Raw genomic sequence first — 17,440 nt, forward strand, 5'->3', positions numbered from 1 at the left:
GATGGAGGGGCCCCAGCCCTCGTCCAGCCAAGGGCTCACCTGGTATCCAGCAGCTGCCCGTGGATGCAGCAGGTCCTAGCTTGCAGTGCTCCATCTTAAGAGCGTTTGACTCTGATTCAGCTGGAGCATGGTGTGCTGGGATGTGGTGCCCATAAGCTGTGGCACTGCACAAGATGTGGATGGCTGTGAGCTTCATTTGCTCACTTTCCTTCCCCTTCTGGGCTCTGAGCAGGCAAGTTGCACAGCTGAAATGCTGATTGCATCCGTGTAGTCCAGGATGAGATTTTTTTGTTTCTAGCACTTGAATTTCTTAGATTAATATACATTGTTGTGGTGCCTGAAGAGACTGTGTACGTGGGAAGCACAGTCCTTCCCTATCCCCTTGTGTGTCACTGTGTCATGCCCCTGATGCACAGTTGGGCCCTGGTGGTCACCACCTCAGAGCACCCTTGGCTGGTGTTGGAAGAACTTCTTGAGAAGGGAGTGGCTTGGATGTTCTGAGCTGTTGCCGCACTCACATCTGGGTCTCTGTCAACCCTGTAGCTGTTAAGGAGTCTAAAGAGGCAAGGTAGCCTGCTTTAGGAAGGACATTAACTGAACTCCAGATTAAGCTACACAGGTCCTTTTTGTTACTAAAGCAAGGCTTAAACTCTTTCGAGATGTTGCCCTCTCCCTCACAGACAGACCTTTTGTCCATTCAACATGGACTGCTAGACCTTTATGGACATTTGTATTCTTGTTCTTTTGCCCCAGAGAAAAGGGCTGGCTGTCACCAACTCAGAGCTCTTTGCTGCTCAAAACCACTAGCGTTTTACCAGGCACCATATGAAGCAGAGCAGAGAGGGAACACGGTTGTGCTGCAAGAAGAGATACTGCATTAAAGAGTTTCAAACAACCTGTGGTCTTTGTAACTACCAGAATGGCTGGCTCCATTTGGCCCTTGGAGTCCCTCCTTTGGTAAAGAGCCAGACTGTCCCCCTTGTCTGTCTGTCTGGAAGTTTTTATGTCCCAGCTGAACGTGTCATTGTGCTATGCTTGGGCTGAGGTGGGTGGTGAAGCCAGGTTCTTCTGTGCTGGAGAGATTTAACCTGATGTTTTTGCATCCCAGATTAAGAAGGCAGAGATGGACCGCAAGACGCTGGACTGGGAGATTGTAGAGCTCACTAATAAATTGCTTGATGCCAAAACCACCATCAATAAGCTGGAGGAACTCAATGTAAGTGTCTGCAAATGGCTGTGCAAGTGTGTGAGGTTTGGGCTTTTCCTCTTGTTCAAAGTCATCAGCGTGAAGGAGCATGTGAGTGACTTCAGTGTGTATGAAAGTGTGAAAGCTACACACAGCAGTAAGGACAGGCAAACAGAAAACAGTCTGAGGGAGTGAGCAAGAACTGATATTCAAGTTTGATGTATTTGTTCTTTTGAGCTTAGGGTTTGACCTGAGTCCAGCCTGTACCAACGGAGGGAGTCATTTACTCTAGAGCTGGAAGGGAAGTCGTACCTTTTTTACATCATTAATATACAAATTTTTTGATCTACTGCTTGTCTGTATTAACGTCACTTAACTCCCTCTGGTCTGTCTGAAAGATGTCTGACATCAGGCAGTGTCTTCAGGCATGGCTGAGAGCTCTGGGATCGGGATAGCAAATCTGGTGGGACTTTTGGAGAACATTAAAATCCCCAGAGGGAGAGGGGTTTGCTACACTGACAGAGCATGTGCCTGCAGCAAGGGCTGGAGTTGGAAGGGACACCTTGGCTCAGTTGTAAGAAAACAACATAGGAGTGTGGAGAGGAGGGAGTGGCAGGTGCCCTTGTGAGCGATCCATCAGATGCTGCTTGAACAGAAGCAGGAGGCAGTATCTGGTCAGCTGGCACCTTTTAAGGTAAGAGATCAGACCAGTCTGATGCTGTTGCACACCTGTGCCCTTTCTTGCAGGAACGTTATCGACAGGACTGTAACCTTGCAGTACAGCTGCTCAAGTGTAACAAGTCCCACTTCAGGAACCACAAGTTTGCTGATGTGAGTAACAGTCCTGCTGAGGTGGGGAGGAAGGGTTCGTGGCCTCTGCCTGCGTCTTGCTTTCTCTGCTGGGCTGTTGGCCTCTCATCCTTTAGGCTCAGATAAGGGAGGGCTCCTGTTCCCACTCCCACTGAGAAGGCAGGACAGAGCCTCTGCCAGCTCATCTTTCACACCAGCTCCATTTCACAGCTCATCCAGGAGCTGTTATAAAAAGCACAATAACCTTGAATTTGATAGCCTGCTGTGTGCCTGCTGGGAGCTGGCAGGAGGACAGGCCTCTCTTTTACCCTCCTCTGTCCCCTTCCTCACCTGGCCACGAGGAAGGGCCATGCTACCTGACGAGGAGTCAAGCAGCAGCAGTCTGGCCCTGCTTCAATGCTTGTTCTGTGAAGTGTGGGAGGCAGCATTCAGGGTGTCATTTAGGCCTCCTGAATGGGGCAAGTTTGTACCAATGCATACTCCATCTTGTGGTGTCTGTTCAGCTCAATCTGCCTCCAGGCCCCAGGATGGGCAAAGACAGAGTTTACGCCTTAGTAGCATCACTTCTTCAGTTGGAAGTATCATTCAGGCCCTTAACCCAGCTCTCTTTGTTGTACCCATAGTGTCCAGCCCTATTTGCGTTCCTTTCGGCAAAACCACGTGCTTGTCTTTTTTAGCTTAGCAGGTGACCACTATGTCACCCTCCCCCATTGTGTCTCAAATTAGCACTCTTGAGGTCAGTGTATCAGTTACCGCTGGAGTAACCTTGACCTCTCTCCCAGCTGTCTCCCCTCCCTGGAACATTGAATTCTGTGACACAGAGCGCCACGTCACACGTGGCTGCCATGGGGTGGAGGGATTGGTGCTAAGCAGCTGTGTAGATGGTCTGCCTCACAGCCAGCTGTTGTCATGCAATGTGCCCTGCATCCCCAGCTTTGTACACAGTTTTCTTCTGGCTGTGTTTGAGCAGACCTTCCCGTGCCACTGAGTGGCTTGTGGAGCTCTGCTCTCCGCTTCCTGCTCTGTGTGGATGTAGTGGCCAAGGTGAGAGCAGCTTGACAGGGTGATGGGTCAAGTAGTAGCACCCATTTACATGATGAGGAGCAGTGCTTACCCCTTGTTGAGACCCCAGTCTTGCAGCTTTGGTAATAAACCCCATATTTTCCTCTCTGAAATATAGAGAGTGAGGATGAGGTGGTGAAGTGGGTGGGAACGCGGGAAGGCATCGATTCTGGTCTGCGGGCGGGCTGCCAAGATGGCATGGCAGCAATTACCACATTCAGGGAGCATTGTGGATCCCAGCACTGGGGGCTGTTGAGTCACCTCGGTGCAACCACCAGCTGATTTTCCACAGATCAATAGACCTCTTCCTAACATGTGCTGGCTGGACCTTGTCTCTCTGTTCACAAGCATTGAGGATTGAGCCCGTGTACCATCTTTCCTTGTTTTCTATGCAAAATGGGGCCTGTGAACCATGGCCTAGAAACATGACTGGTATGACAGCTAGAGAGCCTTGCTAGTTCCTCACCTGGGACAGGTTTGCTTTGAAAGAGATGCCTTTCTCAAGGCATATATGTGAATGTTAGTGTCAAGATAAGGAGTACAAAGTACGCATGAAGGTTGGTTAGAAAAGGCAGATTATTTGACATGTATGGCAGCCCCCTTCTAATGTCTTTTTCCTTCTCTTTAGCTTCCCTATGAGCTGCAGGACATGGTCAACAAGCATTTGCATAGCACTCAGGAGTCCTCAGGTCCTGGTCAAGAGACAGTCCACACGTTGGCTCCGTCTGATGTTGTGCCCACCTCAGTCATTGCCAGAGTCTTGGAGAAACCAGAATCCCTGGTTCTGAATTCAGCCAAGTCTAGCAGTGGCAGCTGTCCCATGGCTGAGGATGTCTTTGTGCATGTGGACATGAGTGGAGCGCCTCCTGATGCCTGCAATAGCATGGGGCAGATGGGGAAGGAGGGAGGAGATGCAGGGAAACAGCAGAATGGTGGCTGCAAGCCTCAGAGCAGCGTGGAAAGTATGCCAGAGGAGGTGCCTGCCTTTGAGAAGCTAAGCCCGTACCCTACACCTTCACCTCCCCATCCTATATATCCTGGGCGCAAAGTGATTGAGTTCTCTGAGGACAAGGTAAGGATTCCAAAGAACAGCCCCCTGCCCAACTGTACCTATGCTACACGCCAGGCCATCTCCCTCAGCCTGGTACAGAGCGAAGATGAGAGCTGTGACAGGCACCAGATGCTCCCTAACAGCCCTGCTTCAGAAGGGTGCCGTTCTGCCTCTAGCTGTTCCTGTCAGCAGTCCCCGAAAGCAGCCAGGGCTCACGGCTCTTCCCAGAGCAGCCCATTCAGCAGCCCTCCTCAAATCCCGAGCGCCTTTGCGAGCTCTGCCAGCTCTGAGGAGGACCTGCTGGCCAACTGGCAGCGTATGTTTGTGGACAAGGCACCCCCCACCTCAGAGCAGGTGCTGATGAACCGCACGGCCTTCAGCCATGAGACGGCCCCTGAGCTCCAGAAGAGGTTCAGCCGCTCCATGCAGGAGCTGGGTAGGGCAGCCTCGGCTTACTCGGATGGTGAGGAGTCTGCGCAAAGCTGCAGCTGGACCGTGAGCCGAGACTCAAGTGTGGACACAGACAGCACTGAGTCCAGAGCCCGAAGGAGCCATTTCTCCTCAGACTATGGTACAGATTTCTCCCAGGATGAAGCTCAGAAGCTGTTGCAGGGAAGCATTGGAGGCACTGCTGAGGCTGGAAGCCCCTCACCAGAGAAGCACAAGGATTACGTGGACCTTGGCTTTCCTGAGAGCCCAGCTGAGGAAAGAGAAATGTTACTCCAGGGAAGCAGGGAGATCAACCAAGGAGGTGTCCAGGAGGAAAGTGGAGAGGGCAGGGTCAAGCCTCCCTTCAGTCGGCCGCACCGCAGCCCCAAGAGGATGGGGGTCCACCACTTACATCGCAAGGACAGTCTGACACAAGCTCAGGAGCAGGGCAACCTTCTCAGCTGAGACAGGGCAAGAAGCAGCCGCATACTGCAGAGGTGTGGGCTGCCTCCATCTGTCCACCTTCTGAGGGATAAACCCCCCTCATTACCCTCCTCCCGAGGGGGCTCTGCTCTAAATTTTATATTTATTCTCTTCTTTTGCTACCTGGAAGAGCTGAGGTCGCCCTTCCCTGGCACCTCAGACCCACAGTACTAGCACATGTAGTGTGCAGAAGCACACCCACTGCCCCGGCACACTTGCAGCTCTTTTCACAGCCTCACACTGGTGCTTGTACCGGAGCTCATTCTTGGTACCCCTCGTCCTGGTGCCTGTGCCTCTCTATGCTCCTATCCTTCTTCCCCCTTCCCGCTCAGGTACCCGAGGCCCTGCGTGCTCTCGTGCTGGTTGCCCGCAGCCGCTCTGCTGTCTTTTAACTTGTGCCACAGGGCAGAGTGCCTGTGTGGCGGTGTCTGATTCCGTGGGAGCCTGCAGGGGCTGTGAGTAGGGCATGAGGACTCTCCCAGCGGATGGCATTGGGCCCCTGGGGATGTGCTGGGCTTGCTGGTGTCTCATCTTCCTGCTGGGTTTTGTTTTCCTCAGCTGCCCTCTGGGTGGTTCTCTGGAATCTGCCTCTGCAGGTCCTTGTTGCTTGGCTCCTGCATCAGGCTCAGCACCTGGCCCCTGCTGAGGCAACTCACAGATGCTGGTGCTGTGGCGTGGGGCACGGGTGCTGCCTGCCGAGGTGGTTCAAGGAGGTGTTTGCCTGCTGGGCGCTGGGGTTTGTGTTTGTGTGTCTCCTCCCTCACACCTCTTCCCCCGCTCTTTATGCTGTTGTTTTGTTTGAACGGTGCTGACGCTTTGTTCTTGGGTGGGCTTCTTTCTTCTTTCCAAGCCTTTGGTTTTGGGGTGTATTATTTTTTCTTTCTCCCCACCCTGCATAAACAGACACAGCCGTTGGCAGCCAATCCGATGCCTGCGCTGAGGGTGTGTTGAGGAGGCTCAGCTCATGGAGCTGCGCTTCCTTCTGATCCCTGCTTCCAGCCTGCAGAAACCCCTTCAGACTTAAGAACAAGTTCTCACCCTGGGCAAGCAAGGTGTGAGGGACACTACTTGGCTTCTCTGGGCAGGGCTTGGTGCAGGGATGCAAGGACAGCGTGCTGAGGAGCTGCTCCCTGTAGATGCACTACCTCACGGCTCAGCAGCAGCTCTTTGCCAGGGTCTCCTCACATGCTCCCTTCTCTGGGGGGTTCCAGGCTGGCTCTGGTGTCTCTCCAGGGCCGCCGCCTCTGAGTAGGGCCTCTCTGTGCATTTTTCCTAGTGTAGTGTGATATTGTGTGACTTTTCTTCGCAGTCTTCTGTGCTCAGTGTCTTGTTTGGGGGGAGGGAAGGGGAGAGGTTGGTAGATGTAGGTATTTTTTTGAGGGCTTATTAAGTCCAGGCGTCTTGTTTTTATTTTGTCCTGTGCTCTTGTCTGTCTGGTATTTCTTGGCTTCCTCAGGGAGTGTGAGGCAGAGAATAGCCTGGTTCCCTGCTCCAGGTCCGCCTCACACCCCGCTGACTGTCCTTAGCCTTCTCTCTAGTCTTTGAGTTGGGTTTGTACTGTCCTCCCACCCTACTCAACAAGGGCTCTTTGCTGGGTTGCAGGAGAGCAGCCTGCTGTCCAGGAGGGAACTTACAGCAAGATGTGCAGCCAAGAGCTGCCTGGAGCCCTGCTCCCTTCCCCAGAGCCCCCATCTCTGCAAAGGGCCTGCAGCTTGCAGCTGGGCCCAGCCAGGGCTTCAGCTTGAGCCTGGAGGCTCCAGAGCCTGTGAAAGGGAGCTGTGGGTTTCTCTGGTGGCTGTGTAAGCTGGTTTGTGCACCCTCGCTAGAGCTACTGCCCACATGCTCGCCTTGTTTCCAACCTCTAACAGTTGTGGAGCTGGATGCCACCCTCTGGCAGGGAGGTGGGACTCAGTATTTCACTCTATACCTGTGCAAACAGGCTGGTGCTGAGAGCAGAAGCCTCCTCCGAGCCTGAAGGGTGTTCCATCTCCCCTGTCCTGAATGTGGCGGTGGTGTCCTTGCATTTGCTCTCATCAGCCACTCCACTGCTGCGATTCTTCTGTTCTTCTGCAGCGTTGCTGAGGGCTTGCCAGCTCGTGCCTCACGGACATCACCTGGGGTTGGGTGCTCAGTGAGTGAGCTCCTCTGGCTCTGAGGCTGCCCGTGGACTGTCTGTGGGACAGCACAGCCGCTTGGGCAGTGGGGGAGGCATTGCCCCTCAGGGCTCAACCCCATCTCCCCTGAATCCTGACATGCTGGTCAGGGGACAAAACCCACTCTTGCTGAAGCTGATGGTGCCGATGGTGCTGGGCAGGTAGTCTTAAAAGCAAAACAGTGGAGAAACGGAGGGGTGACAAACGGGTGCCCAGCACCTCACCAGACACTGCTGCTTCACAGCATTAGGCCACTCCCAGGGATTAAGGGGGAGTGGTGGCCTCAAGAGGAGCAGACCCCTCTCCCAGCAGGCACGGTTCCTGCCCTCTGCACTTCTGCTCACCTCCAGCAGTATTGGCTCTGGGCCTTGAGCTGACCCCACTTTCAGTGTCCCAACTTCAGACTGTTAATCTGTAACTAATGTGTTTTTTTTCTGAAATTTTCAAGCTGATGTATATTTTAAGACCAGAAATAAACTATTTTAAAAGTAGGTGGCGATGGCTAGTGGTGTCTGTTGGTTAAGACCTGGACCAGACTGATCTCGAGCGCATTGAAGGAGCAGAGCCTCTCATGGTGCAACGTCCTAAGTTTGCTGAACCGTGTGAGCCACCTGTTAGTTCTCGCAGGGGAGAATGATCCTGTGACCTGTAAGCTTTCCAGGCAGCGGTGAATTCACTGGTCATCCTCAGTGCCCACTTTGGCAGCAGCCTAGTTGAAGGTGTTTGTGCAAATCAAATCATCTGTGTAGAGGAGGAGTGATCTGTGGGATGAGCGGTGTTTTCCATTTGTAATCATGTCTCTGAAAACTGCTGTCTAGGTCTGAATGTAGGTGGTCACCTCAAAGATCAGACCAGTCCTGTAGACCAGAATCTGTCATGCACAGCAGCACTCATGTCACTTTTGACTTGGAAGCTGACAGTGGCTTAAATGTTGTTTTTTAACATTTCCTAGATTTGCCTGGTTAAATGCTGTGGGCAGTTTTCATGTTGCTTGAGGACTGTAAAGGCTATGTTTGTTCTGTCAACACGTCTGCAATGAAGCCTGTTGTGCTGTAAGCACGCTGTGTTACACCGAAAATTCTGCCTACGCCACCTCAATTATTTTTCTGGCTGTCCTTCTGTCTGATCTGTGTCTTGGCAAAGACCTCTGTGTGCTGATCTAGGATGAGGCGTAGCTAATTCTTGTAATATTTGTTGGTTTTATTGAAGCCCTGGCTCTCACAGTTGTGTAAGAGCATCAGTTCTCCATTTTAGAAACTGTGTTATGTGGGAACGTGTAACATGCTCTTCCCCCTCCCCCTTTCTCCCACCCCCCGAGGTCACAGGAGCTTTATAATTCTAGTATCACTATTTTCTGTTTTCCTTTTGTGTGAGGAGGGAGGATTGGAATCGATGGGACATACCCTCCTAGAACATAGGAAGCCCTCCAAACGTGATAGAGGGAGTTCCTGTAGGATGCCAACAGGGACATTTGGAAGCATTCCCTTTTTGTGTTGAATGGTTCGGCAGAGGTCAGATGTCTGTGATGAATTTTCCCCTATCTCCTGAGTTATGCCACCTGTGCCCTTCTGAGTGAGGTGTATGCAAAGTGTAACACAGGAAGAGTTTCTTGTTTCCTTGCCCCTGTAATTAATGATTTTATTCTATGTTCCCTTGAGTAGCAGCTGCTGCCGTAATTTAATCTTCTAGCCTAATCTGAACTTGAAACGGGTTCTTTCTTGCCTAGCTCTGGCAAGGGGCATTTGACCAAGCAGTGAAGCCTGCAGTGCTGGTGGGGGCTGAAGCCTTCACCAGAGGGTGCACGGCTGGTGCCAAACTCCCTGTAGATGGGTTGTCTACTCAGGAGGCCTGAGAAGACAGCAAATTGTGACTAACCTACCTCTAGGGTTAGGCAAACGTTGCAGAGAACCTGTGTCTCCAAGGACAGAGCAAACCGGGTGGGCAGCGGGGCAGGGGGCTGCTGCCCCTGCTGTCACCCTGAGCCTCGGCACAGCCTCTGCCTGCTGCTGGTGCCAGGCAGCTGCCAGTACCCATCGGCGTCGGCCCCAGAGCGACGGAGGCTCACGCCACCATGAGTGGTGCCACGTCTGTGACCTTTATAAAACTCTCATCGTGACAGCAGTACAAGCAATAGAAAGAACATCTCTTATACACATCTGAATAAATAGAGCCCGCACCCTGCGGGCACAGCTGGGCATAGAGGGGAGGCAGGGCAGCGTGAGCTACACATGCAGCAACTGGACAACCACAAGCAGCCGATGGGGCACGTGACAACAGAGACACGTGTAGAGATTCACTCAGACCAGGCTCCAGTGCTCAAAGAACCGAGGGAGGCATCAACAGGACGTGAAATGTGTGAGAAGACAGCTGGGGCAGCCCACCGGCGGCAGAAAGCTGGCGGACACGCACTCCCCCAACAGGCACAGTGCTCTTCAGCAGAAGCAGGCAGGGTAGCCCAGCTACATTTCTGTTTCTGCTAAGAGGTTGTCACCGAGACCTGACGTCATCAGGACCATCTGGGAGCTGGAATCTGTGGCAAGAGAGGGAGAAAAAACATGAATCGTTTTGGCTGCCAGTGAGCACAGAACTGTAGTCCAGATCCAGAGGTGAGGATGAGGAATTAGAGCACTGCAGGGTGGGAAGCGAACTGCTGAGAGGATTGTGAGATTAAGTAGTAACTAGGTCTGCTCTGGCCATGCAGCAGAATAGAATCGATGTTTGGGCAGGGGGAAGGCAGAGAGAGCAGCAAGAGTTTAGGGTGGGAATGTGCATTTGTTATCTTGGCTGTCGAGAGGAACATCAGCTCTGAACTCTCCCCACATACCCTTACAGGTGATCTTGGTTGTGTTGACCTAGCGTGCCCTCACCCAGCCCTGCCACAGACCTTTAAATTTGCTCTCACTGAGTATCTTTTCAGCTGCAGAGACAGTGCTCCAGGTGGGATGGGCTGGCAGGCTGCAAGCCAACCAAACCCACAACAGCTTCCCAAGAGCCAGGAATGCAGCAGGCAAGCAGCCATTTTAAGGCAGTGGAAGCCTGGAAATCCTGACTTTCTATTCTGCATGAATGGAGGGTTTGTGCAGCCTTCCCCTGCCTGCCTCGGGAAGGCGAGGGCAGCTTGCCGGCTCTGCGATGGTACAGAGTGCCAGCCAGGAACGCTGCAACGCTCCCCACACGGAATGAATCAGCTGCAAGGAGGATGGGCGTGCATAGCAAGTAAGAAAGTCAGCAGGGTACCAGGTTCCCATCCAGAAGTCTTTTGAAACAGAAAAAAAAAACCCAACGCTTTTTTCCTGGATGTGAGGGGGAAGGTCTTTGGTGCCCGTATACTTCAGAGCCAGAGCCCTGCGTATTCAAAACTGCTGAATGGGATCTCTGGTTTGAGGATCAATATCTGGAAATTGGATCCAAAACTTAGCCAGAGCTGTTTAAGTAAAGGATTTTTATGGCTCTAATAAATGAGGATCTAGGGAGTGGCTGTGTGTGTTTGCTGCTAATCTGATACAAGAATTGGGAGGGGGAATGGACAACTAAAGGTAAAAATAAACCCCAAACAAACAATCCCCCAAACCCTCAGGATCATAAGGTAGTCATGACAATAGACAATATTATATATACCAACAGTACACAACAGGCTACTGACATATCTTTTTTTTTTTCCTGTTACAAGCTATGGCACAGGCACTGGCTAACCCGTGACGCATTTGGGACAGAGAGAGGAATAGCTGATGCTGTGTGGATTGCAGGAAGTTCTGGAAGCAGTGAGGAATTACTTGAGTTTTGGCTAGGATAGCTGGCAAAGCGCTGGAGATCATTAATGCTCCTGCCCTTGAGTTTTAAGACTGCACACAGATTTTGTTCCTGCAGCATCAGGGAAAACACCTCTGAGGTACCATTTCCACTCTTCGCAGCAGCTGCATTGTCCTTGGAGGCTGCCTTTCCAAATACTGCTCAGCCCAACACTACATTCAATGTGAAGGTTGTGCCTAGAGCTGTCTGGATTCCAGTTCAGAGGGAGGAGGGACAGACACCATTCACCAACCCCACGAGAGACCAGGGGCACTGGAAAGACCCCAGACAACCCCTCTTCCTGCCTGTCAGCCCCTGCCCACAGCCCAGGTCCCAGAGTTCTTACTGTTCTGGCAGATCCAAGGGTTCTTCTCCCTGGCTGTGACTTCACGAGCCTCTGTCTCCTCTTCTTCCTCACCTTCTGAGAGCAGGTCAGAGATCTGCTGCTGCAGCTCAGGACTAATGTTGTTCTCTGCCAGGATGAGTGTCCGTAGGGCTGTGGGGTAATTCTCTACCATGTCCAGCAGGGTCTGAGCAAAGAACGAGATGGACAGGCTGACAACCAGCAAAAACAGCAGCTAGGCTGAGAAGTTAAGAGGTTCAAAGTCCTGTCTCCCTATAAACTCCAGCCCTTCTCATCTTACCTCTGCTTTCCCTTGGCTTTGACCTCCCTTTGCCAGGCTTTCTGAAAGCCTGAGGGCTTCCCATTTTTCTGCGGAAAGAGCTGAGCCTGGATTTCACGGCTTTGTCTAAATAGGAGGGGGCTGCTCTACATCCTGTTGCTCCCATATATCCAAGCTAGTTCCCTCTTACTACCGGGAGCTGGGACTCTGAGAGGAGAGTCTGTGCTACCAAGTCTTGGCTCCTTTCTGTCCACAGAGCTTTAGCTCTGATCCTCAATTGCAAGTCCAACCACTCACTTCTTCCAAGAAAACCAAACTCCTCCTATGGCTGAATGAAATGGGCCAAGGGAAAGCAATGGCACCGCTGGGTGCAGGAAGGACTCAGGGACAAGGATGGAGGCAGGTTCAGGTCCTTGGGCCTCAATAGAGAAGCCAAAACTTATGCCCTTGAGATATCAGTGATGCTGTGGAGCAGCTGCAGGTTCTCATACCAGGGCTGACTGGTTGGTAAGTCCTGTCCCCTCCAAGTCCAGAACTTCAAGGGTTCTACTGGAGGCCACAGCAACGGCGAGCATCCCTGCTACCTGGTCACCTGTGGGAGAAGCAAACCAGTGCTGTCAGCAGTGCCTGCCTTCCCTCCTATAATATACCACGTGCCCTCATGGGCCTGGGGCTGTCATGGAAACATTCCCTGAGTATTTCTGCCATCAGACGACCTCCAAATCTCAATTACCTTGTGGAGGGTGGAAGCTGTTAACTGAGAAGACACCAATCAAAGGTGCACTGTTTTGTGGTTTCAGGAGCAGTCACTGGGTATCAGGGGGAAGACGAAGGAACACAGAGAAATTGGTTTTATTCTCAAGGAACCGTGTCTTCGCAAATCTCCTTCCTACTCAAATACGTGAGGGCCTGTAACAGTCCTTGTAAGGTATCCCAGATGCAGAATAAGGACCTGAGCACCTCAGTCTAGGGGGAGGCTGGAGCCAGCCAGAGGAGCACCCTGCACCAGCTGATGGAGTGCCTTAGAAAGGGGGCAGACATCTGGGGTGGACACAGCAGGACCAGGAGCATTGAAGATTGACGCTGGTGAAGAGACAAGACTCCAGAACTCTGATGTTCCTCGGTAAATGCCAAGATCCTGTACAACTGTGACACTTCTCAGGAAAAAGCAAACTTCTGTCAGGTTACAGTGGGGTCTTTCCTGCCCAGAAGGAGACACCTGGTCAGACAGATAGGGTTTGAGGGAGGCCTTGTTTCCAGGCAGGGTGAGGAGGGGAGCGCCCTGCTGATGCTCAGGGAGGCATGGCCTGGTCTCCTCCTCACCACCTTGCAGCAGAGCTGGAGAGAGTTGGTTTCTATGGCAACGAGTGCCAGGCTCTCCTCCTTCCTGCTCTGCGTGAAGATGAAGGGGGGAGTGCGGGGACATACAGCATCTGCCAAGCCAGCATCAGTGCCCAGGAACTGGCTACACATGGAGGGACAAACGTGACAACAATGGCAGAGGAGCAGGCAAGGCACAACCTCCTTTCTGCACATCCCCACAGGGCACGTTGCCACCTCACACAAGCAGAGCAGCAAGGCTGGCTTTCCCTACAGCTGAGGATGCCCAGCAGGGTGAACTCGCTGCCAGGGACCAGAAGGGACCTGTGCAAGAAACTGTCCCATCCTGCCACCCTTCTAGAGGTTGGTCCCTGGCCACCCGCCAGCGCAAATTACACAGACACTGAGAGGCAGCAGTGCAGCATCCCCCTCCCTCCTCCCTACTTCCCCCCTCTCCACTTACCTAGGGGATTGTAGTCCAGGTTCAGCACGCGGAGCTGTGAGCTGTGAGCCACTGCAATAGCCAAGCGCCCCCAGCCTTTGCTTGTGACACCTGGGTTGGCGCTCAACGTTAGCTCTTTGAGACCTAGACATGAGAGAGAAGCCAAACCAGAGCCTTAGGGTCAGCAAAGCAGTCTCAGGGGAACTAGTTCAGCTAACCAAGAGAGCCTTGAATCGTGTACTCTGGTAGGCTAAAGAGTTTGCTTTGCTCTGACGACCATCATCATATTTTCATTGATCAGTGAAATATTTCACTGCCTTCATTTGCCCATGCTGTGACTGCCCCACTTCTCTGCTCTCCTAGTCTGTGTCCTGCTTACCCTAAATAGAAAACACAATGGAAACAAGTAAGAAGTGTGCATAGTGACTGAGCAAGAGAAGGAGGCAGCACAAGGTCACAGGTTGGTGAAAGGATAGTAGGGGCAGTAGGCTCTGAAGCTTGAACCCGGGAGGGGTGGCCAGCAGAGATAAGAGCATCAGCAGCACTGTGAAGACACAAGACAGAAGGTGCTAAGGAAAAGTGGAAAGCACTTCGAGAGTCAGGAGGAAGGGGTGATGTTACCTTAGCACATGCCAACCTTCAGCTTCACTGGCCCACTGGCTTCTGACCACCAAAGATCAAGCCCTGCAAAGTCTTGGCACTAAGGCTGTGACCATGTAACTACACTCACAGAGTGCACGCACAAACAGGGACAATTCACAGACCTGCATAATAAAGCCAAGCGCTGAGTTGAGGGAACACCATATAGTAACCTACAGTCATTATCAACATGCAAATGCAAAATAATAAATTCAAAGTCCAAACTGTCCCCTCCTCCAATTCCAAATGCTCCACAAAACAGAAGCAACATGTTGGTCCCTGAGCTCCAAACAGCCAGCAGCACAGATCAATAGCAGAAGGCTTATGCCTGACCAAGGGAACTGCTCTTCTTTTACTGGGCTTTTCTGCTTCGCTTAAGTTGAAGAAAGAAATTCCTCAGCCCGGACAAACTACAAAGCCTGACTCCTCTGTGGCTGAGGACTGACTTCTGCATGCATCTGCTCCGTACGAAGATCCACTGGTCCTTGTGCAGCCCACAGCCCCTGGTGCTTACCGGACTTGGCCCCATCAGGTGGCAGGAGTCCACAAATAAGGTTGATGCCTTCATCACCCAGCATGCAGTCTCCTAGATCCAGAGCCACCAGCGAAGGGTGGATGGAGAGAGCAGGGTTAAGGAGGGCCAAGCCTGCATCTGTCAGGGGACTCCCATGGAGGCTGTGCAGGTAAAAGGGAAAATTATTATGGAGCTTTCTTCCTGGGGGCTAGCTAACCCAGTGGGGAAAGGAAAGCAGTTTAGTCTAGACAAAAGGAGGCTGAGGGGAGACCTTATCACTGTCTAAAACTACCTGAAAGGAGCCTGTAGCAAGGTGGGGGTTGGTCTCTTCTCCTAAGTAACAAGCAATAGGATGAGAGGAAATGGCCTCAAGTTGCACCAGGGGAGGTTTAGATTGGATATTAGGAAATATTACTTCACTGAAAGGGTTGTCAGGCACTGGCACAGGCTGCCCAGGGAGGTGGTTGAGTCACCATCCCGGAGGTGCAGGCAAGCTACTTAGGGATATGGTTTAGTAGTGGACAGGTACAATTTGACTCGATGATCTCAAGGGTCTCTTCTAACCAAACAATTCTGTGAAAATGAGGAGGATGACAAATCCTAACCCCAAGTGGTAAAAAAGTGCTGGGAAGTCTCTGCCGTGAGGTTCTCCTGGCTGCTACGGTAGCCCTTTTTTCCTGGCTGGGACAAGGGTGTACAGGGGGGGCAGGGGGCGAGGGGGCACAAGGGATGCAGACAGGGCAGGGGACGAGGGGGAGCAGAAGATGCCAGCAGGGCAGGGGACAAAGGGGTGTAGGGGATGCCAGCAGGGCAGGGGACGAAAGGGCACAAGGGGATGTCTGTGGGGCAGGGGCAGCCCCAGCCACTGGGGCAACAAAGTTGGAGAGGCTGGGACTGAAAGCCAGGGCTGTGCCCAGCCAGTGGGGCAAAGGTGGCTCCCTTCCAGCCGTGTGAAGAGCAAGGGGTTACCTTCTGCAGCCTCAAGGGCATTTTTCCTCTGATAAGACTTAAATTCAGGGGCTGCCCCAGAGCCACAAGCCCCTCAAAGATCCATAGAATCATAGAATGGTTTGGATTGGAGGGGACCTTAAAGATCATCCAGTTCCAACCCCCCTGCCATGGGCAGGGACACCTCCCGCCAGAGCAGGCTGCCCAAGGCCCCATCCAACCTGGCCTTGAACACCTCCAGGGATGGGGCAGTCACAGCTCCCCAGGGCAACCTGTGCCAGTGCCTCACCGCTCCCACGGTGAAGAAACTCTTCCTAATGTCTAGTCTAGATCTTCCCCTTTCCAATTGAAAGCCGTGACACCCCTCCCCACCCGCGGCACCCCTCGCTGCACCCCCAAACGCCGCCGCACTCACAAGAGGGACTGGACGGAGCGGTTTGCCTTGAGGGCCTCGGCCAGCTGCTTGACGCGGTTGATGTTGGAGACGATGCCCAGGTTGAGGTTGAGCTGGGCGAGGGAGCGGGACTCGGCCACGCCGCGGCACACCTGCCCGAAGTCGCGCTCGGAGAGCTGACAGCCCCGCAGCGACAGCAGCCGCACCGAGTTCTCCCGCAGGCTCTGGCAGATGTCGCGGATCTCCGCCCCGGACAGCGTCTCCCCGGAGATCTGGATGGATCCCGGCAGCATCTTCCCCCTCCAGCCCGGCTCTCCCGGATCCCGCCGGGGAGGGCGACGAGCCCCGGGATGGTCACGGCCGAGCCCCACCGGCACCCGCTCGGCACGGCGGGGCCGCGGGGGCTCATTCGCTCACCGGCGGGAGCGGCTCCGGGCGGCCCGAACCGCACCTGCCGCCCCGCCTCCCGCCCGCCGCCCCGGAGCCGCCTCCTCGCCGGGGGAGGGACCCCGGGCCGCCCCGTCAGCCCAGCCCTTCGTCCCAGCCCTTCGTCCCAGCCTTTCAGCCAAGCCTGTCAGCCCAGCCCTCCCCCCCAGCCCGTCATCCCAACCCTTCATTCCAGACCCTCGTCATAGCCCCTCATCCCACCCCGGCATTGCACCCCTTCATCCCAGCCCGTCACCCTAGCCCTTCATCCCACCCCTTCATCCCAGCCTGTCATCCCAGCCCTTCATCCCAACCCTTCATTCCAGCCCCTCATCCCACCCCGGCATTGCACCCCTTCATCCCAGCCCTTTGTCCCAGCCCTTCATCCCAGCCCTCCCTCCCAACCCGTCATCCCAACCCTTCATTCCAGCCTGTCACCCCAGCCCTTCATCCCAACCCTTCATCCCAGCCCGTCATCCCAACCCTTCATTCCAGCCTGTCACCCCAGCCCTTCATCCCAACCCTTCATCCCAGCCTGTCACCCCAGCCCTTCATCCCAGCCTGTCATCCCAACCCTTCATCCCAGCCTGTCATCCCAGCCCTCCCTCCCAACCCATCATCCAAATCCTTCATTCCAGCCTGTCACCCCAGCCCGTCATCCCAGCCTGTCATCCCAACCCTTATTCCCAGCCTGTCATCCCAGCCCTTCATCCCAGCCCACCATCCTACCTCTAGTCCCAGCTGTACTCGAAGCCCGTGGGAAGCAGTGCCGGTGCCCGCCTGGTCGTGTCTGCTGTCCCCTGCAGGGCCAGGGTTGGGAGACACCGGTTGGGAAGGGAGAGGTTGAATTGAATGTGTGTGTGTGTGGGGGGGGGGGGGGGGGGGGGGGGGGGGGGGGTTTGGAGCAATTTTTTCCCACTGGAATGGAGGAATGGGGAACCTGAGCCAAGGGCTGTGCATTAGGTCCCGGGCAAGACAAGGAGAGCCAGGAAAGGAGCTGGACTCAGATGTCAGCTATAAGACTCTGGCTGCAGCATCTAATTTACAGTGTAGCTGTCTCCGTGCCTTTTAATCCTCGCTGCCAAGAGAGACAGAGGGTGGGAAAAGCCCCTGGGAAGTGCTCTCCCTGCTCTCACCTGGGGAAAGGACCAAAGCCATGGTGCTGCTTGGT

The 17,440-nt window shown here is 53.7% G+C and overlaps 2 protein-coding genes across 8 annotated transcripts in view; one reads left to right on the forward strand and one right to left on the reverse strand.

Annotated features, from left to right (window-relative positions):
* TJAP1 (tight junction associated protein 1) overlaps window positions 1-7,665 on the forward strand; it is a 41,545-nt gene extending 33,880 nt beyond the window's left edge. For all 7 annotated transcript variants that reach the window (XM_054062114.1, XM_054062117.1, XM_054062113.1 and 4 more), the window contains 3 exons: window positions 1,109-1,216; window positions 1,934-2,017; window positions 3,687-7,665. In XM_054062114.1, coding sequence (XP_053918089.1) covers window positions 1,109-1,216; window positions 1,934-2,017; window positions 3,687-5,003 — 1,509 coding nt within the window. In that variant the 3' untranslated portion in view covers window positions 5,004-7,665. The remainder of the gene's footprint in view (window positions 1-1,108; window positions 1,217-1,933; window positions 2,018-3,686) is intronic.
* A 1,581-nt stretch (window positions 7,666-9,246) lies between these two features.
* Window positions 9,247-16,269, reverse strand: LRRC73 (leucine rich repeat containing 73). Its single transcript, XM_009559657.2, has 6 exons — window positions 15,865-16,269; window positions 14,502-14,662; window positions 13,370-13,492; window positions 12,078-12,178; window positions 11,310-11,493; window positions 9,247-9,704 (listed from the first exon to the last, which is right to left on the reverse strand). Exons 1-6 carry the CDS (start codon window positions 16,134-16,136, stop codon window positions 9,634-9,636), a joined length of 912 nt encoding a protein of 303 aa, XP_009557952.2. The 5' UTR covers window positions 16,137-16,269; the 3' UTR covers window positions 9,247-9,633.
* Between the last annotated feature and the right edge of the window lie 1,171 nt (window positions 16,270-17,440).

Source organism: Cuculus canorus, chromosome 3 (genome assembly GCF_017976375.1).
Source record: "Cuculus canorus isolate bCucCan1 chromosome 3, bCucCan1.pri, whole genome shotgun sequence".
In the NCBI taxonomy this organism is placed as follows: Eukaryota; Metazoa; Chordata; class Aves; order Cuculiformes; family Cuculidae; genus Cuculus; species Cuculus canorus.